We start from the raw sequence: 21,814 nt of genomic DNA, 5'->3' as shown, positions 1-21,814 counted from the left end.
TAGTCAAATAAAGATGAAGAATAGTTCCCAGAATTGTACTTGAGAGTTTATTGTGTGCCAAGCACTATTCTAAGCAATTTATGTGTTTACACATTTCAATCCTCACAACAACCCCATGAAGGAGGCACCATTCTACAGATGGAAAAACTGAGGCTTAGGAAGGGTTTTGTTTTCTCTTTGTCTGTTTAGGCAATTTGTCCAAGGTCAGAGATCCAGGACTGGAACACAGGCAAGCTGACTCTAGACAGAGAGTTGCTAATAATTATACTACAACATATCTGATATGTCACTTCAAAATCTAAAGCATTTATTAGCATGTATTTAACGGAAACAATGGTGGATGTCTTACTGCAACTTCAGAAGCAGTGGCTTTTTCTAATAGGCTCTTGCTAGATCAGAATCAAAGGCACCTAAATCCCAGGTCATTCAAAGGTTAGAGGCCCACCTCACTGGCTTGCTGTGTAAGCTAGTAGTACCAAAAATTACTGCTAAACACCAAGGGCACGGATCCCATGCTGCCCCCTGGGCTTCCTACCTCTGTACCTGGTAAACTGACCTTTCAGTGCCTAAATATAGTAGTAGCTATCATTATTGAGTGAATAACTAGTAAGCCAAACTTTGACCTCAAAACCTACAGTACACCAGCACTAAATCTATTACATAAATGAGTATATCATACAAAGTACCTCACACTATACCAACTCAGCCATGCTGAATCATTCGTGTTTGAAGGGCCTTGGGCTTCACTTTCAGCCTGTCCCAAAGAACTATACTGGCATGCACAGCAGATCCTGGACCATCTAGCACCCAGGAGACCCTGAAACTTCCTCCAGTTCTACATTTCTATATCCTATCCTAGCTGCTCAAAGGGTATGTTTTATGAAAGAAACTCTGCCTTCCAGGAGGAAGAACTCAACAATTTCATAAATAGGAAATGAACAGAATTCAACTTTTCATGTTTGTGCACATGTTTTGAAAAAGCTCAATTAATTCTGATACCACTTAAAATATGAATGGGATTCAACCTCAACAATGTCCTATCTGCACACAGGTATTTCAACAGATAATTATTTTGTATTTAACTTTGGCACACACATACTCACAAAAAAGAACAGAAAAGATTTTCTCAGTCAACAATTTGCAGCTATAAAATCTTCCTGGTTCTCATAGTTTACCTGATTTCTCCAACTATGTTATTTAGGAAGAGATATAACAGTTTTCATTTTTTAGTGGCTTGTGAGGATTTTAGAATAAATCATCCCAATGATTCATGAACCTAAACTAAAAGAATTCTCTGCTGCTTTGTCCTTTGTAGTGGTGCCCTTATCAAAGACAGACCGTTTCAAGAACTTAGCTTAGTTAACGGCAATAAAGCATTCATTCATGGAACAAACATTTATTAAGCACCCACAATGTGGCAAGAAATGTATTGCGGTGAGAATACAGTAGCAAATAAGACAAAAAAGAAAAATAAAAAAGTCCTGCCTTCAGAGAGTTTACACACTACTTTTAGGAGGATACGGCTTCTGCTTCTATTTGGACACAATCCTGCTTCATTAAATGGAGACAATATAGCATCTTCCAGTGGGACAGGATGTAAGTCTTTCACTGCACAGCTCAGAGCGCTTATCTTACCGCTCCTGGTAGAACTGAAGCGGCACTAAGATTCACAAAAGGACTAAGCGAAAAATTAAAAGCTCCCTACACATGAGAAAACAAGGACTCCAAAGAGGTAGCAAATCTAATTTTAAACTGGTTTATTATGAAAACTTTAAAAATCTAGTAACAGTCATGCAATGGAGTTACGCCACGGAAAGTAAGATTGGCCTGTAGCATGGCTTGTTATTTTATGGGTCTGGCTAATCTGCCAAGTAAATCACGCCCCCACTCAGGCAAAGTATAAAGATAGGAAAACTTACGCTAAACAGAAAGCATGTGATAGAGAAGTACATCGTATGCCTATTTGGTCACAGTAGAGTTGTCTGAGGCGATTTTTCTCAAACTAAACATTAAAACTATTATTAATATTTATCCTTTAATAAACTGCAGTTTGCTCATACTATAGAATGTCCATATTATAAAATACTATGCAACCGTTACAAATAGAGAAGTAGATCTGTACATGAATATGGAAAGAGCTCCAGCACATACTGTTAAAAGGAAGAAAGAAAGGTAGATTAATACATATAGTATGATACTATTTATGGACTTTTTTAGCCTCACAAAACAATGTTTCACTTCCGCATGCAAAAAATAAAAGGTTTGGAAAGACACAAAAACCTAAGTGACTGACTGCATTTCTGAGGTGATGATAAGGGACTAAATGGAGAATTTAGCGTTACATTTAATGTTGTAATTTTCTTTGGGAAATTATCTTCATGTATTAACTATGCCATTAAAAATCAACTAAAAAGAAAGTGATGTCAGCATCAATGGTGGAGTGAGTTGCTCCCTTTGTCTCTCTCCTCTAAGTTACAACCAGTAGGACATGCACAGAACAACAAAGGACTCGCCGCACAGCATACCAGAATGCCGATGGGTACATCTGCGGGTGGATACACTGGACTTCCTGGAGGTGGTGGAACCAGGGGAGCAGTGGCGGCAGCTCCCGAGACCTAAGGTTCCAGGAACTGGAGTTCCTGTGATCAGAGGCCCCAACATCTGAGGTAATGCCCACGAACGGGGCCCCAGGAATCCAGGCAGCCCATGCTCCTGGAGGCTCCAGGAATCACTGCAGGGCCTGTGACCAGAGGCTTAGGGAACCATGACAATACCTGTAACCCACTCCCCTCCCATTCCCCCACCGATGGTACCTTCAATCCCAGCCCTCCCAGCAGTGGGGGCTGAATCCAAGACCCTGACACGCCCAGCAGCAGCAGCGATGCCTGTGACCTGAGGTTCCAGGAATCGCACCAGCGCCAGAGACCAGAGGCTACAGGAACCAACCCGCAGTGGCACTTGTGGTTTGGCCCCTCCCTCTATCCCAACAGTGGTGGGTGGCACTCAGGACATGAGGCTTCAGGAACCACAGCAGTGCCCGCAACCCAGCCCCCTCCCCACTCCTGGTGACGGTGCCTCCCACAGTGACCATTCCAGCAACGGGGGCTCCATCTAAGACCCTGACCCCCTGGGCAGCAGCAGTAGTGCTCATGACCTGAAGTTCCAGGAATCACGCTGGTGCCCAAGATCAGAGGCTGCAGGAACCAAAGCAGCACTTGTGACTCAGCCGCTCCTCCTCTTCCAGCAGTGGTGGGTGGTGCTCACAGCCTGAGGCTTCAGGTACCACAGGGGTGCCTGTGAGCCCCAAGTGGCGGTGCCCCCAACACCAGCCCTGTCAGCAGCAGGGGCTGCATACAAGACGGCAGGTCCCTGGCAGCAGTCACAGTGCCCATGACCTGAGGTTCCAGGAAGCACACAGGTGCCAAAGACAAGAGGCTTCAGGACCCCCAGTGACACTCGCAACCCAGGTACCTCCCCCCATGGAAGTGGCAGTGTCACCTATGAGCCTGTGGAGAGCCCACAGAAAGCCAAGTAACAGTGACAGTGGAGTCCACAACCCCAGTCCCCCCCAGCAGCAGGGGTACCCGCAAATTTGCCCCCCGCTCATAGCAGTGGCACCTGCAGACCCAACAAATCTGGACATGGCAGAGTTGTCTTTGGCTCCAGCTCCCACCCGACTCTCCCCCTGCCCCTTGCCACAGTGGGGGAACCCACAACTCAGGCAAACCCGGAAGCAGCAGAGGTACACACCAGTCTGGTGACTCTGGTGGCAACACCCGTGTGTCAGCAACACCCATGACTGAAGCAACATATAATCAGTAAGGTACCAGCAACCTTGGAGGTACAAGAGGCATAATGAAGGCACTGACAATGCCTCCGGCAAAGGCATTAGAGAGTGTAAACCACAAGCTCTCAGTTACAACCAGAAGCAGCTCAGAATCAAAGTAAACAAGGCCTTACCCAAATAAGAAAGAAGTGTGCTGCCACAAATGCACTAGCAGAGGAATAACTCATCAAACATCATAAAGAACTACAATAACACATTATCACAGAAAGAAAATGACAACTCTCCAGAAACCAAACTTGAAGTCATGAAAGACTGCGATCTAACTGACAAGAGAATTCAAAACAGCCGTCATGAAGAAACCCAATGAGTTTCAAGAACACTCAGAAAATAGAAAACAATCAATGTATTGGTATAGGGGCTGGCCCTGTGGCCAAGTGGTTAAGTCTGCACGCTCCACTTCGGTGGCCCAGGGTTTCGCAGGTTCAGATCCTGGGCACGGACATGGCACCGCTCACCAGGCCATGTTGAGGTGGCGTCCCACATGCCACAACTAGAAGGACCCACAACTAAAAGTATACAACTGTGTACTGGGGGTATTTGGGGAGAAAAAGCAAAAAAAAAAAGAAAAAAGAAAGATTGGCAACAGTTGTTAGCTCAGGTACCAATCTTTAAAAAGAAAGTCTCGGTATAATATTTTTTCTGATTGAGTTTATATTTACCGGATTTTTTCTTTTTTCTAGTTTTATTGAGATATAATTGACAAATACCATTTGTACAAGTTTAAAGTGTACAACATTTTGATTTGATCGCTTATATTTTGGAAAATGATTACCATTTCTTTTTTGTGGTGAGACCATTTAAGATCTACTCAAGTAGCAACTTCCAAATAAATAATTCACATCTCACTATAATTTAACATGAATATATATTGAGTAGTAAATTATATTAACACTGTCAAATTCCTTATAGTATTCATATTTTTCCTTCAAAAGCTTGTCCCTTCTCTTCTTTAATCTAAAAACAATGGAGACTTAGAAATGTAAATGAACGTGAAAATCCATGGTTTTGGTCATCTTGTGTGTAATATTACAAATCATGAAAAATCCCAACCCTGAGGCTAAACAGAAAAAAGAAAAACCCCAGAACTTTAAATGCATAAAAGACAAAGGAAGTCTTGCTATATCGAAAATCTGGAAAGTATTAAATCAAGCATCCTCATCAAATCCCATTAAACACCCCTCTGCCATTATGTCCACAAAAAGATATAGTATCAATAAAGACAAAGCCTGTCTTTATCCCCAAGTAAAGCAGGTATAGCAGGAGGCCTAAGAATGAGATAGATAAGTGATCAAAGAGATATGAAGAAGGAGGAAAAAAAGAAAGTAAACAAAAAGCCAAAACACAAAATGTACTGAAGAGAGAAAAGAAGTAGGGAACAGAAAGAGCATTAGTGCCTACTGACCTCGTAGTCACATAATTACTCCAGCACCAAAGAAACTGGTAGCCTGTATTTGTAGGACAATTGACCAAGCCTTTCTACATACATCAGGAAATAGAATCTTTGTAACAACATAGAGAATATTGATCCCATTTTACAGAAAGAAACTGAAGCTCTGTGAGGGTAAGGGAAAGGCCAAAAGTCACACAGCTAATAAGTGACAGAACTGGGGTCTTTGAACTCCAAGTCCAGTGCTCATCCCAAGAGCTCACTGCTGCTCTAGTGTCCCTCAAATTGCTACTAATATCGAAATAACCACGATAATTTCAAGAAGCAAATGTATTATCAATATAAACATAGGAATCTATTTTTCTTTCCTCTGGGGAAACTAACTCTGAAAACAATCTGATCTGTCCTTTCAAAATCAACAGAATGTGGCAGAGCAGGGCGGGAGGGAGGGAGGGTGGTAATAAAGGGCAAGAGGAGGGAGTCTGTGGTGATGGGGCTGCTCATCATTTTGAATGTGGTGGTGGATACATGAACTTACACATATGATAAAATTGTATAGAACTTCATACACACACCCACAAATGAGTACAAGTAAACCTGTGGAAATGTGAATAAAACCTGTGGATTTTACCAAGATCCTGATTGTGATATTATGCTGTAGTTTCGCAAAATGTTACCACTGGAGGAAAGCACATGAGAGCTATCTGTATTTTCTGTTATAAGTCTATGCGAATATGCAATTATCTCAATTAAAAATTCAATTAAAAAATCAACAGAATATTCATACCACCAACACTGATTCTGAAACAGATCAGTGAGTGACACCGTGTATAGAAGTATGAGAAGACAGGGGCTGGCTCCGTGGCCGAGTGGTTAAGTTCGCGCGCTCCGCTGCAGGCGGCCCAGTGTTTCGTTGGTTCGAATCCTGGGCGCGGACATGGCACTGCTCATCAGACCACGCTGAGGCAGCGTCCCACATGCCACAACTAGAAGAACCCACAACGAAGAATATACAACTATGTACCGGGGGGCTTTGGGGAGAAAAAGGAAATAATAAAATCTTTAAAAAAAAAAAAAAAAAAGAAGTATGAGAAGACATAATGTAGTCATTCAAAGCCGACTTCCTTATAGTGGAACTGGCAAAGGCCTCACTTGCGAAATTAAAATTTTAAAAATTATCATTTCAAGCCAGAGATGACAATTTTGGATAGCTTTTGGAGGCAGAATCCTTAAGAGTGAGAGAAAGATCACTCTAGCCATCCAGATGATAAACCATGAGTGGAAAGAAAAATCAGGAAGAGAGGAAATAAAGTCTTTTTGAACTAGAACACATAGCTATTTAAGAATTCCATCTCAAGGGGTCGGGCCCATGGCTGAGCGTTGAAGTTCACATGTTCCACTTCAGCGGCCCAGGGTTTCACTGGTTCGGATCCTGGGCACAGATATGGCACCACTCATCAGGCCACGCTGAGGTGGCGTCACACAGAACAACCAGAGGCTGTCACAACTAGAATATACAACTATGTACTGGGGGGCTTTGGGGAGGAGAATAAGGAAAAAAAAAAAAAAAGAAGGAGACTGGCCATAGCTGTTAGCTCAGGTTCCAATCTTTAAAGAAAAAAGAATTCCATCTCAAAACATCAATTGACATAATACTAGAATTGTAAGCCAGTTGCTCAGGAGGACAATTAGAGAATTATGGTGGTAATTATGGGACGCGCCAAGAATTGTCTAATAACAACACTAATCATAATAGCTACTATTTATCAAGCACATACTATGTGCCTGGCATTGTGCTGACTGCTTCGCATAAATGGTCAAAAACCCTCACAACAATGCCGGGAGGTAAAATGTGGAAACTGATGAATCCTAAGTAATTCATCCAAGATCGCACAGTTAGAAAGAAAGTGGCAGAGCCTGACTTTGAACCTAGGTTCTTCTGACTCTAAAGCTTGTATGCTACTATTCTCTGCTCCATAATACATAGGAAAGAAATGCTTTATCTTGATATTCTGGTATATGACTCTAGGGTGAAAGAAAAAAATTATAATCATGGTGGAAAATTATCACTGATATTACACTGACCTGCTTGTAAGTTCCATCTAGCAAGGTGTCCAGGTGTTGGAGGGGGGCAGGTGTTTTATCTTTGAACCTTGTTAACAGTCGCCGTTGAATAGCCCGAAATTGTACAGCTCTTTCAGATAAGAGTTCTTCTAATTTTTCACCATTTATCCGCAGCTACAATGAAGAATTTCTTAAAGTCAGGTTAAACGTGCACAACAAAACACGTTTGGAGTAGGCCCACAGGCAATGCCAATAAAGGTTTGAAAAAGAATAATGAAGAAATTTAAACGTGTTATAGAGTTAAGAGAATTAAAACAGTGTGGTATTTGGTACATGAATACACAGATACAGTGGAATAATCAAATGGAAATTTAGCAAAGGTGACCCAGTATCAACTAGGGAAAAGACAGATTACTTAATAAATGTTTTGTGATAAATGATTAAATATACTGGAAAAAAGAATAGAAATTTTCTCCCCTAGTCTTTACAACAAAATCAATTGCAGAGGGATCAAAAGTTTAAGACAATAAAAGTATTAGAAAAATCTTGACTAGAAAAATCTCTTGATTATTTCCAAATATCCAATCTATAAAGGATGAAGATTTGACACCATTAAGATTCTCCAGAGAATCTGCCCGAGGCTCTGAAGGTATTTCCAAAGAAGAAATGCAAAAATATTCATGCAACAAAGTCACTGTCAGATCTCATTTATCTAGACATCTAATCAGTCAGCATTTACTAAGCGCCCATTGTGCCAGATACTGGAGAATATTTTATGTGGCTAACCCTCATTCAGATGCAGAAGTTCTGGTGTGCTTGTTAAAAAAGAAAAGGAAAAATCACTTGACTTTATAATCACACCTCATTTATGGGCTGCTAGAATTAGTTAGCCAAATGGCTGCCGATAAGCTCAAATAGTTTTAACACTGGGTTACTGGGGTCAAAGGTTAAGTCCTCATGTGGGAGAATTAAATCAGCTCTGTTCCAAGGCCAGACCACATGCTTAGCTCCAGGCAGACACTCTGTAAATGTCTGCAACTGATCACAAGCTGGGCAAGAGGGCAGGAACAGATTCACAAAATCCACCACGCATATAAGAATAACAACTCAAAGCATACGGCCTAGTAGCATGTATACCAAAATTCTTATCTCTAAAATATCGCTTTCTCTTTTATATATTAAAAAGTTAATGATGATGTGGGTTATGATCATACACACCTCAAAATGATGATCGATCAACTCAAAATATTCTTGAAGGGGCATAGATCCAGAGAAAGAACATGCAAAATCTTTGATTCCCTGTTTTTCAAAATATTCCTGAAGGCGGATAATAAGCTCATTTGTTACGAGCCAAAGATCTTCAAATTGTTCACTCTGAATGCGATATCGTTCTAAGAAAGAAAAAATAATTAAGGAAAAATGCTTATTAACACATAATTACTAGCTGAAACTACATGAATTATCACTAACTCTGACACGAATACCAAAATGAAAAGGATAGAGATTTCTTTTTTGGAATATAGATATGATTTCTACTGGCTTGATTAAAATACTTCTGTTTTATTGTGATTTTCTGCATCAACCACTTAACATTTTCAAATTTAATCCCAAAGGTATGTAGTCATAGCGGCAAGCTGTAAAGTATGGTCCTTTTACTATGTATCTTATAATAGGTTTCAGTACAATAAAAACACCCAAATACATCTAAAAAGAGCTTTAATTAAAAGGTAAAAAAAAAAAAGTTATTGAAAAAGTACAATGTGGTATCACTAGTTTGTTTCAGAAAATTGATGTGACATAAAATTTATTCTCTAGAAAGTCCCATATCCTCGACACTGTAGCCAGCTTAAATCCTTGTAATAATGATGAAAGTTTTCTATTTTTCCAATAGTTTTTATTTGAAGAGAGATTTTGCAGTCAGACTCTTCCCCAAATATGAATCTTATTTCCCTCCATTCTCTGAAACCTCAGCTCCAAGAAAGCCAAATTCCTGTCCATCCTACCCTGATGGTGATGATGACAACAACAATGACAGTGGTGGCAATAACCACATCTATGATAAGAGCAACTACTATTTCTTGAGCACCAGCCATGTACCAAGCACTGTGATTGTAACAATCCCTTTTTTATAAAAAGGAAAACTAGGCACAGAGAATTTCAGAGGCTTGCCAAAGGTCACAAAGCAAATTAAACTTTGGAACTGGAATTCATGATATATATCTTTCTTCCCTATCTGCCTAAATTCCACCTATTCTTCAGGACCTGGCTTCAATCTCACCTACCCCAAGAAACCTTTATATCTCTACCCCTATAGCAGCCTAAGATGTGCCAGGCTCTGTCTAAGCACTTTATAATCACTCTCTTGTTTAAATCTCAATAGTCCAATGGAGGAAATACTGTTATCCTCATTTTACAGAAGAACAAATCTTGTCACAAAAGAGTTATGTAATCTGCAAGGTCATCTAGCCAGTTAGTAACAGAGCAGGGATTGGAACTCTAGCTCTTAATCCAAGGATGAGCTATTAATCTTAACCACCTCACAATATTGCGTCTCTCTGAATTTATATAGAGACTTGGTATGTCTACAGTTCACTAAGCACTTAACCACATACAATTTAACTTTCCAGATGATTATATTCAGCCTCTTCAAAGAGATTATATACTTTTTGATATCTAGAACTAAGTGTCCTATTCTACTTACTTCACCACTTATCGAGCATCTATTATGTGCAATTTCATAAAGAAAGAAATGTTAGGAGTACAAAACTCAGTCTTCTTGCTTAAGCAGCCTAAAGTCTAGCTAAGGTAGCGTGACACACAGACCTGTGAAATATTTAGTTATATTCCCCATGGTATCTTGACAAATTCCATTAATATACTACATCTTTATACTGGTCATTAGGATTTCAACTTGTCATCCTCAGCCAGAATTCAAGAATATATCTCCTCTCGTTCCCCTAGTCATCTTTTTTGTCAATTATATAGGAATAAAATATACTGGGTATGCCTGCCATGGTGCATGGTACCCTGATCTTCTCTGCTGTCATATCATTTCCCTTGGAGCCCCCACAGTCCTCCCCTCATCCCAGTCTTATTCTGGATGCTCGCTTCTGCCCATGGTGCTGATCAGATGTTTTCCTCATTTCTCCCCGTCAAAGATATTAGACCAAGGTCAGATATAATAGCTTTCATCTTTCTTTGTAAATGTCACTGAAAGTTTAATGCTTTAGAAGAAGAATAAAGAGCACAATTGTGGTGAGGTGGGAGTAGAGAGGTAGAGGAGAGAATGATGATGACAAAATACAGTATTCAAATCCTCTAAATCTAGAGTCCTATCCAAGCTAAGCTTGGGATCCAACATATTTAATCCAGACTGGTGTATATTTATTCACTCCTTCATACATTTATGTAACTCAGGGCAAGATGCTGGGGATAAAATCATGAATAAAACAAGAGTCTCTGCCCTCAAAGAGCTCACAGTAGACTTGGAAAGATCGAGTGATGAGGGAAGAATGAACACTCTTCTGCCATCACTGATTCAGGGACACGCCATTAAGATTGACCTTGCCAAAGAAGTGCCAGGACGTCCCCCCAGGGAATAGATGACTATTTTGAAGTATGTAAAGGCCTATAACATAGCAGAAGAATTAGACAATAGCAAAGGAGCTGCAAAGGGCAGAAGGTACAATAAGAATCATATAATAATTATAGATATTCACAGAGTTAGCTGCCTCAGTAGGAGAGAACTACTTCACCCACTGGAAGTGTTTAAGGTTCTGAGCTCCTTGGTCTTTGGGGCTTTCTTGAAAGTTTCCTTGTGAGTTGTAGAACTCAGTGGGGAAGAAAGACAGGTCATCTCATGAGGTACAGGCTTATGTGTCCCTGTATCTGTCCTGGGACAGATATTTGATGCTGACTCAGCACCACCTCCAGGTCCCAGCCACTTGTCCTAACCAGGCAGATGTTTGGCTTCTGGCTCAGGGCTGGCTCCAGGACCTTGTCTTTCTGTGTGTCTTTCCATCACGGGGCAAGTATTTGCTCCAACTCAGAGCCCCTCTCCAGGCCCCAGGCCTCCTAAGGGAAGAAGCTGAGCCAGGCCAGCTACATCTCCTCTTGCAGCTTTGTGATCTCCCAGAACACTGGCTTGCTGTATCAGGCCTCACTAGATGGAGCAGATGTAGGTGACGAGTTGTACACTGAAGTGATCCAATCTGAGAGGTCAGCTAGCTGCAGTCATGGCTATCAGAGCAACAAAGGCGCATGTGATGGTGGCAGGTGGGGATACATATGTTGGCACTGCCACACTCAACCAGGGCCACCTTCACTGCAGGCAGTATCTGCAAAGCCACAGGCTCAATGGTAAGCATGTTGTCCACAGTGGCCCACATCAGCACCCAAGAGATCCCACCTTGTGAAGTGCAGGCAGGGGCCCACATCCTCTCAGTATACCCTTCCCAGGAAGGAACAGGGCTTGTCCAATGTAGGCAATTCCCTGCAGGCTTGGAAATCTGCAAAAAGGGTCATGCCCACCTCCTTGTCCGGGGAGAGGACATATCCCAGAGCAGGACACATGGCTGGGCAGAGGGAGCTGCTGGTGCTCTTATGGTGAGAGTGCAGGGCCCAGTCTTAGTGGGACTTGACAGCTGAGTTGAAGATCATAGTTGAGAGAGGCTGGTGTGGACATGATGACCAGTCACCTCTGCCTTCCCTACGCCTCCTTCAGTGGCTTTTCTGATGCCACCTACTTCAAGTGGGCTTCTCGCACTATCTTGTGGGCTTCTTCAAACAGGCTAGCTGTCAGTTCCTCCTCCAGCCCCTGTTCCTCACACAGCTGCTCATGGTCCTCAGCTCCTTCTAGGCTTATGATCCTTCTAGCCCCTTCAGGGGCTCAGAGCCCTTCCTATGAATCCCCATGAAGATCTTGTAGGAATATCTGTCAAGGGCATTAAAAAAGGGCTCCCTCCAGGGTTCATAAGGTTGAACAAGATCCTTTACAACTTCCAGTTTCTGAGATGCCAAAAGTGAAAGGACATTCTGCCTAATGAACTCATTTCCTTTCATGCATATGCATCTTTTAACAAAACACTTAAAATGGTGCCTGACACATATTAAGTACTCAATAAATGTTACCTATTATCATCATGGTCACCATTATTCCCCCCAGGATATTGTAACATAAAGGGCACAGATTCCACCACAAACTTCTTTAGACCCAGACAGCACCTAACTAACCCAGTAACTTTCAAATAGCAGGTATGAAAAAAAGTGGCTTTAATAAAACGTTTTCCTTAGCATAGAATTTGCTGTTATTTTACAGCCAAATGTTTACATAAATGTTACAGTGCTAATATTTCAAAGGAAACAATTCATTCAGGTTCTAGAAGAATTCTGAATAGGCTTCCACGTGCAAGTAGGAAAAAACCTGGGATGCAGACTAAATACACAATAAGAATAAAATTTCTTTTATATGAGATAAAACTACAGAGAAGAAGTTATCACATTCAACTATAAATTTTCAGTACAAATGTGACACAATTTATACATCTTAAAAGAGATGTACATAAACTGGGATTATTATAACATGTTTAAAAAGAACTACATCATCTGGCCCAAGATGAAAAATATACACATTTCAAGTTACTGAATGAAGTGAAGGAGCAAGCCATGGGGATACATGAGGATATCTGTGGGAAGAGCTTTCCAAGCCAAGGGAACTGTGAGTGCAAAGGCCCTGAGGCAGAACAATGCTTTGAGAAAGACGGAGCAGGCTAGAAGGGCTGAAGCTGGGTGAGCAGTTTTAATGCTGTACTATAACAAGACATTATACCAGTTTCTGCCAAATCACCCATGTAGGTACTGCAAGAAAATCTGGAAACAAAGCACAGTCAGGTATGTCCAGGCAAGTCTGTCTACCCAAAGTTAGTATGAAAATTTATCAGAATTTACCACTGGGGAAAACAGGGACAGGATTCTCAGCAGAATATCAACAGTATCCCCAAGCTCAGCCGGCCAGGGGCTGAGTTGTCGATGGGGAAAGACAAACCCAATCAGCACCTACCCTAATGCCTCCTAGAAAGGGCCTAGTCCTCACTCACAGCTTACACTGGGCATGGGGGACGTACTAAGGAAAACAGGGGATGTTGAGGGCTAGCCAGGAAAGGCAGTGGTACTCAGAACTCCTCCCCAGAGAAGTATAGTGTCCTGTCTCAGCTGCCTACAACTGGAGCTCCTTCCCCACTCCTGGCAGACAACAAAATCTCTAATCTGACAAAATGAAACGTGGGCCACTCCAAACATCTTCCTTTCCTTTTACCAAGATTTAAATTATCTCCAAAGAGGCCTATGAACTTTCTGAGAGACCCATCTCAATCCCCCATATTGGGCACACAATGACTTCCACTCTCTAAAGATAAAATAGCAGAGGAAAGTCACATGCAGTAGGTTCAAAGCAAAGGGACAAATCAAAGAAATGAATGAAATTCTCTTTATGAAAGAGCCATAATGCAAGACTATCTTCAGTTGATAGTCTCAAGAAGATTCAAGGTAACACTGTACCTATTCATTAATCCAAAAAACATTGTTAAGTGCTAAGTTCTGGAAAGACAATGGGGAACAATACATACTGGTCCTGGCCTTCATACTAGTGAGAAAGACAGAAAATAAATAAGCAAATAACAAATAAATAGTTATAAGTCATAAAACTATTATGATGTAGATAAAAAGGGTGCTATGATAGAGACTAATGGATGTTCTTTCTTAAGATGCTGTGGTCAGGGAAAGCCACACTGAGAAGGTGACATCAGTGGTAGTACTAACAGTAATATTAAAGAAAATCATACTAGCAGCTAAAATTTACCTAGCACTTACAAAGTACCAGGAAATTGCTACATGCTTTTTAGGGATTATCTCATCTGATTCTTACATATTGTAATTGTACTATTTTATCCCATTTTGTAGATGAAAAAACAGGCATAGAGTGGTTAAGTAATTTTTCCAAAGTCATCCAGATGAATTGTATGCCAGAGCTGTGATCTAAACTATCAATTTGAGTCCAGACCCCACATTCTTTATCATTTTGTGTACAAAGCTTGGATATTTAGGATGAAAAGAATAGTCCAAATAGAGGGAATAACAAGCACAAAGACTTCAGGGCAGAAAAAGTCAGACATGTACCAGGAACTGAGAGAAGACCAGAGGAAGACAGAGTGTGCACAGACGAGGACGGAGGTTAGGCTGGGGCCACAACATACAGCAAGACCTATAAGGCTTGGTAAAGAGTTTGGATTATTAGCATAAACACAAAGGATTTTAAGCTGGAGATTGGTATGATATAATGTGTGATTGTTTGTTTGTTTCTTTGTTTTTATTACAAGATCTGTCAAGTAGAAAATGCTTGGAAAGGGGCAAGAATAGACTTATAGTTAGGACATTACAACCATGGCTCAGGTAACAGATGGTAGTGGCGTATGTAGCAACTAAGGGCATCACATTAGGAAGGAAATTCCCAGTTTCTCAGGTCTTATCGTCTGAGGAAACCTTAAATCTAGTAAATTTTTACATCTGTAACTTCAATACAATTAAATTATCCAATCTTCAGTTTCTTCATCCACACTAAGGGGAAAATAAAACATACCTCACAAGGTTGTTATGGAGATCAAATATAATGCTGTATGGCAGAGACCTATACAAATGTGACTTATCTTTGTATTATAAAATTTAGATTAAGCAAAATTAGATGTTTAAAAAATATTGGTTGAAAAAACTAAAACTATCCAATACATGAAGTGTAGAGAGAAACACATGAAAAATTTAAAGTTCAATGAAAAATCCAAATTAAAGTAAAACTCTACCCAACAGTACTCACTATAGACTGAATGTGTCCCCCCAAAATTCATATGTTAAATCCTAATACTCAGTGGGATGGCATATGGAGGTGGGGCCTTTGGGAGGTTATCAGGTCATGAGGGTGGAGCCCTCGTGAATGGGAATAGTGCCCTTATAAAAGAGATGCCAGAAAGTCCTCTTGCCCCTTCTGCCACGTGAGGACACAGTGAAAAGACAGATATCTATGAACCAGGAACCTGGCCCTCACCAGACCCCAAATTTTCCAGGACCCCAATCTTGGACTTCCCAGCCTCCAGAACGAAGAGAAATAAATTTCCACTGTGTAAAAGTCACCTAGCCTCTGGTATTTTGTTGTCATAGCAGCCTGAATGGACTAAGATAGTACTCCACTGTGGTCAAGTATAGAATGTCACTAAATAATAGAAATGTAAAAATCATAATAAACATTTAAACAGGTATGATATTTTCCGTAACTTTAAAAATTAGGCTTCAATTAATTTCTTATTTTCATCAACACATGCAGGGAAAAAAAGAAAACTAAATTTTTCTGCAATGAAAAATTTATAATTATACGGGATTTAGAAATATAAACACAATATTTTTAAGTTGATTTTTTTCAGATCACCAAAAATCAACAAGAATCAAAGATTTATAAGGCATCATTTTGATTATTAAACATTTTCTCAGTATTAGTACTCCAAGATGGCTAACATTGACTTGGAGGCTTTCCAGAGTATACATTCTATGGAAAGGAGACATGAAAATTTCTATTTATAATATAACATGAAAGAAGAAAGTTGTATTTTAAAATATACCCTTACAATATTGGTAATTAAAATAGCTGCCAAAATGAACATTCAATTTATTTTTTTATCTCTTTTCCTTTGCATCTTGTAATAGCAGCTCGGTGGAAATAACCATTTCAGCTTCCAAATGAAATAAATTTGGATGATTGGAGCCTAGTCAATTGCCAATCCACTCTACTACAAATGGAGAAAAGAATATATTTAACTAAGCAGGGCACAAAAAGCCATCACGTCAGTCTCTATTCATGTCAGAACATCTGAAGTTCATCAATATAAATAATGTTTGTATTCATATCATAAACAAAGCATCAATATAATTTATGCTATTTGGAAATTTTAAAATGTGAAATGGAAAAGCAGATGGATGCTTTTTAAACCAAAAAGTTGGAGGAAATAATATAAACAGTTTCAGTAGATACTAGTATAATATTCTAAATACACAAACTCTTAGTGGAAACTAAGAGTGTAGTAGAAACTATGGATGGTTTCTCTAAATTTACTTTTCAAAGGCTTTTTCAAAATGGATTTATATAATATTCCCATTGTCTCTTGACAATATAGCTAAGAAATTCTAAGATAAATATTAACAGTAATTTTATATTGATAAATCACTGTACACATTAAAGCACTCACAATGACATACGGTGGTTTGCAGGTGACTTTAGATTTGATCATTACACTTGTCCCTAAATTTTTGGGCTTCATTTAACAACCATCACAGAGTCCCTACTATATGAACTTCCAGGCACACAAGAAAATTCACTGATTTCTAAAAACACCACTCTTTATCAAGCATCTGAAGATACCCTTTTACTCTTTCTGGAATGCCCTCCACCTAATAATCTTCTATTCATTCCTCAAGATCCTTTACAAATAAAATCTCATATGGAACCTCATTCTTTTGGACTTCAATAGCACCTAAAGTGTGCTTCTGTAAACATATTCAGCCATTCTATTGTGGGTTCTCCACCTGTTTGTCTCTCCTATTAGTCCAGGAGCTCTACAAGAGCCACGACAGTGTTTATATCTAATATGCCCACTGAATGAAAAATGAACAAAGGCATGGTCTACCCAGATGGAGTAGAGTAAGACTCGCACTTTCCTTGTTCTGAAGATATTTCGGTTATCATAGTTCGAGATCACATATGCTTTCTTTTGGCAGATGCAAAAAGAGCACCTTTTTCAAGGCCTAACCCTTTTTCACATGCATTACTGTAATTCTTTCATTACACCTGAAAGCAAAATAATCAAAATGGATAAGCAAAGGACTTTTAATCTTGACCTTATTCAATTCAATCACTCTTTCTAGTGTATTAAAATCTTTTAGGATATTGAAAAGTTCACTGTATTAGTTATCTTTTCCACTTTCCAAAGGCTTACCTGAAGCCACATAAATTTGCTATTTGCAATTGCATAACCCTACTTGCGACACTGAGAGTATGTATTTACTCAGTATTCATTGCTAATTACCAGTTTAGCAAGGTACAGAATTCTAAGTTGAAAACCAATTCCCTCAGATCTGAGGGAAAAATTTCCCATTGTCATCTAGCATCAAATGATTTGATGAAAAGTTAGATGCCTTCTTGATTCACATTCGGTGAGCAGTTTGCTTTTTCCTTTCGAAAGGAAATGGTCCTGATCCTTAGTGCTCTTAAATTTCACAATAATGTGTCTGGGTGCCTCTCATTTTCTCATTCATTGTGCTAACACCAAACAGCTTCTTTCAATATCCACAACTGTGACATCTCATGTTCTTGAAATCCTTGTCTCCACTGGTCTTCTCTCCATCTTAGCAACTCACTCCCCGAATGCCACGCCTTGTCTGATGAACTTGTTATTATCACAATCTGCAGTCCCTCTGAACTCTTGACACCAACATCTCATCCATTCTCTGACCACCACTTTTTATTCTAGTTCACTTGCTCTGTAACTCTAAATACTTCACTTTTTCAGCTTTACGGAGACTTGTGATCCTTTGAACCCATTAATTTATCACTACATATCAGTTTTCTCGAATCTCTACTTCTCTTAGCAGCTTAGATTTGGTAGTCCATTAGTACACTCACTCTCACAAAAACATTTTATCTGAAATTTTCTGTTTCAAAATCCCAGACCTGACTTCAGTTTCTTGGACACAGATAAACAAATTACAGCCAGGGAAAACCATCTAACAAGGATACGACCGGTTTCACTTCAAAATTCAGGATCTCAGACTTCAAATGGGAACCCAACATTGCCTGATCCTTCATGACTTTGCTTGCTTATTCTCCAAGACACCAATGTCATAACTTTTTTTCATATTTAGAAATCATCAAAGCTCCCTCGTCTTTCTACCAACAAATCTGAAGTCTCCCTAAACCTACACTTAATCCCTCCTATCACAGTGAAGTTAAAAGGCCTGTCCCTCAATCCCCTCCACCCGACCCTGGGCTCTGTGCCCAATCTCCTCTCTCCTTCTCAAGGACTTCATTGCTTTGTGACCCCCTTCTCCTTCCTGATCATCAGACTCTCCCACTGAACTCAATCATTTCAACTAATATTCAAACATGTTCTAACATTGCTCATTTAAAAACAAAACAAAACCCACAACTCCTTCCAGCTACCTCTCGCTTTTGAATTACTGAGTTTGGGTGTCCAATTCTTGTTAAAAACACTAGATACTAAAAACAACTTGCAACACTAGATACTCTAAATTTATCCTCTGACTAAGCTGCAGCTTAGACTGCACTAATTTTGGCTCAGATAGAATTGTATTTAGTAAATTGAGTTTGATCATTATTTTTAATGCTCTATAAATTTGTTACTCATAAATTATGATTATATAATTATTATAGTTACAAAAATAAGTTATAGAGACATTACTGAAGAAGGTGTCTTTGGGATAGTCAGAAGAGAAATTTCATCCTGGACTCAACACCAGTAAAGGCCATGCATCTCCTAAACAACTGATTTGATTTTATCTTTTGAAAATTCTGAAAATTATAAATAAAAAGCTTTCTTGTTATTTTTAGGCTGTTAGCATCTTATCGATTAAACAGTATACACATCTGAGTGTTAAGCTTATTCTTACCTTTATTAATTTCCTGCTCTTATTTTCTCTGTTTCCTTCAACTATTTATTTTCTCCTTTCATATTTTGGATATTTTTGTAAACTATTTTAAATCCTTTAAGAAACAAGTGGAAAAAAAGCAGGATAAAAATAGAAATAGAAAGGAGACCAATAAAGTATAGAGACAGAAAGGGGCAGGAGGGAGGAGGGAGAGAGGTGTCAGTGTTTGTTGTGTGAGATAAGAAGTCACTATGTGGATCTGGGGCTTAAGAAAGTGGCATGGCAGGGATATATACATGTTTAGGTAATAGCATTTTTTTCTGTAATCGCACTGTACTGAATCACTCAAAATAATTGACTTCTTTATAGAAATATTTTACAATTCTGATTATAAAACTATTTGATCTCATAAAATTTGATATCTTGTTATTTTTTAACAATTTTATTGAGGTATAATTGATATACAAAAAACTGCACATATTTAATGTATACAATTCGATGAGTTTGACTATATGCATATACCTGTAAAATTATCACTACAATCAAGGTAATAGACATATCTATCACCTGTCTTGTCATTTTCAATTTAGGACTTGGAAATCCTTTTCAGAAATTTTGCTAGTATAGAGTATTATTCCTCAATATTTTTATCTTTAATGCTTCATTTTTTCAGAATTCACATAATAAACTCTAACTGCATTGAAGCACTACTCTACCATCTGAAAATAAAAACCTATTCAGCTCCCCAGAGAATGTGATTTGATATCTGAGGCAATGAGCTGCATTTGCATTACTCGTGCCTGCTTTGGCTGAACTGTACTGAGCCAGAAAGTTGAATTAAAATTACCATACAGCACACTTCAAACCTTGGCTTATTATCATGCAGGTTTTAAAAAGAGACGAATATGTGAAACCCACAGAAAATACTATCCAAGATCCAAGAGCAATGGATCTACGTGACTTATGAAGCACTTGACTATTTACTAGGGAAGAAATACTGGGTTCTTTCCATATGTAGGATTTCTGTCAATCCAGGTTTCTACACTAAAGACTGCATGCCTTTCACAGAAAAGAAAAATGCCAAACACAGACTGCGTACAAATCACTTCATTCCTTTCTATGGGATAAATACTCTGATGGAGCAGTAGAGAGCACCAATATTAGTCTCAACCCCAGAAAACTGCACTCTCTTCATATCTGTCTCCCTTCAGCACCAAAGGCTAATTCCTAGGTAGAATTCACCGTGTCACTGAAGCCAAAAAACCATCAGGGAATTGTAACGGCGACTCTTCAGATTCCAGTTTACATAGTTCATTTGGTCCATTATTTAAAGGTCATGTCCTATTCCATTATTTAGTCTGTCTGCCCACACAATGGCTGTGTCAAGGCATTGCCATATATTCAGATGAATGTGAACAAACCAGTTATATACTTGGATATTTGCTGAAATTTAGATAATGATAAGGTAATCATGGGCAACAACAATGCTCTAAGAGTTACTTTATCTAAAAAAAAGAATAAATATAATGCATTAAAATATAAATATCCCCATTTGCACAAAGAATAACTTTTTGCCTTTTTTTAATGGTCTCAATTGCAGATTCATCATATAGTATCATCACTGAAGTCAAACAGATGTGTACAATTTCCAAAGGAAATGTTGGCAATAATGTTTTCAATTTAACTGAAGAGTATACTTTAACTAAGATAAATGTACCAAAATGATTCCATCATCCAACTGAAGGTAATCAAAACAAAATAGTGCCAACGTATAAAAGACAGTAATCATGACCAATCCCAAAGACCACAAAAAGTACAGAATCCTCATTCTTCTCAGAATTGTCTTCGATTTCTGTGCCTTATTACAGAATCTTTAGTTATATCCAAGTCTATTCCACCAGTTACCAATCTACATATTCCAGAAACTGTCATGATTTTAGCCAAATATTACAGTTTCTAAAATAGGGATGTGTGTATGTTCCTCCTACTAACACCTTTATTTTTCAAAAAGGCTATGTCCTTATTTTATTATATTTTCTGATTTAAAAAGAAATAACCAACTAAAACTGCAAATGCATAAAGTAGAAAGTGAAAGCCCATTGCACAAGCTGCAGAGATTTTAAAAAATTGGAGTATACTTAGCCAGACATTTTCTATACATAAATACATAAATTTGTATTCATTCCTTCCAATACTCTTACTATTCCTACAATTTGTTAAACACTTCCTTTCTTAATATTTTATTTTATTTCCATGAAGGTGTATATAACTCAGTGAGTTTAGTAGCTTCAGTATCCTACATGTATCAGAAGTCAATTTTACATTAAACAGTTTCAACCAGTGTTCATACGAAGCAACCAAATTAATAAAACACATTTAAATCTGAAATTCAAACTTGATTATATAATTACTATGTTTCAGCCTACTGAGATTAGTCTCAGCAAAAATCATTTACTTTCACCTTCATCTTTGCCCATGTCCAAAAGGAGGATATAAGAATATACACACACACCAAAAAAATCAATTCCAATTTCTAGTAGATCTTAAAACCTAATTCACCATATACCTATCCCAAAAACATTTTTTAATTCTTTAAATTCTTTTCTCAAACTCTCCTCATCCTCAAAACCAAAGTTACATATGTCTAATAAAATAGGATTCTATCTTCATAACTTTTATGTTCCATATACTTTATACCATGGCTCTTGGTTTTCAATAGCTAATGGAACATCACTCTGCAGAAATCCTTATGTGATGATGATCTGAGATGTATTGTCCTCAATAAAAAATTTAAAAAGCAATAATACCATGGTTTT

The 21,814-nt window shown here is 38.7% G+C and overlaps 1 protein-coding gene and 1 pseudogene across 7 annotated transcripts in view; both read right to left on the bottom strand.

The window, feature by feature from the left end:
* Window positions 1-21,814, bottom strand: part of BBS9 (Bardet-Biedl syndrome 9) — a 422,348-nt gene that overhangs the window by 205,542 nt on the left and 194,992 nt on the right. For all 7 annotated transcript variants that reach the window (XR_011437925.1, XR_011437926.1, XM_001500959.7 and 4 more), the window contains 2 exons: window positions 8,517-8,689; window positions 7,320-7,472 (listed from right to left, as the gene is read on the bottom strand). Coding sequence is in view for 5 of the 7 variants with exons in the window: in XM_001500959.7 (XP_001501009.2) it covers window positions 7,320-7,472; window positions 8,517-8,689 (326 nt within the window). In the remaining 2 variants the exon portion in view is untranslated. The remainder of the gene's footprint in view (window positions 1-7,319; window positions 7,473-8,516; window positions 8,690-21,814) is intronic.
* On the bottom strand, window positions 11,319-21,475 carry LOC111773301 (guanine nucleotide exchange factor for Rab-3A pseudogene; annotated as a pseudogene).

The sequence above is a fragment of the Equus caballus genome, chromosome 4 (genome assembly GCF_041296265.1).
Source record: "Equus caballus isolate H_3958 breed thoroughbred chromosome 4, TB-T2T, whole genome shotgun sequence".
Classification (NCBI taxonomy): Eukaryota; Metazoa; Chordata; class Mammalia; order Perissodactyla; family Equidae; genus Equus; species Equus caballus.
Note: the sequence above shows the minus strand (reverse complement) of the source record. Positions and strands in the feature narration are given on the sequence as shown.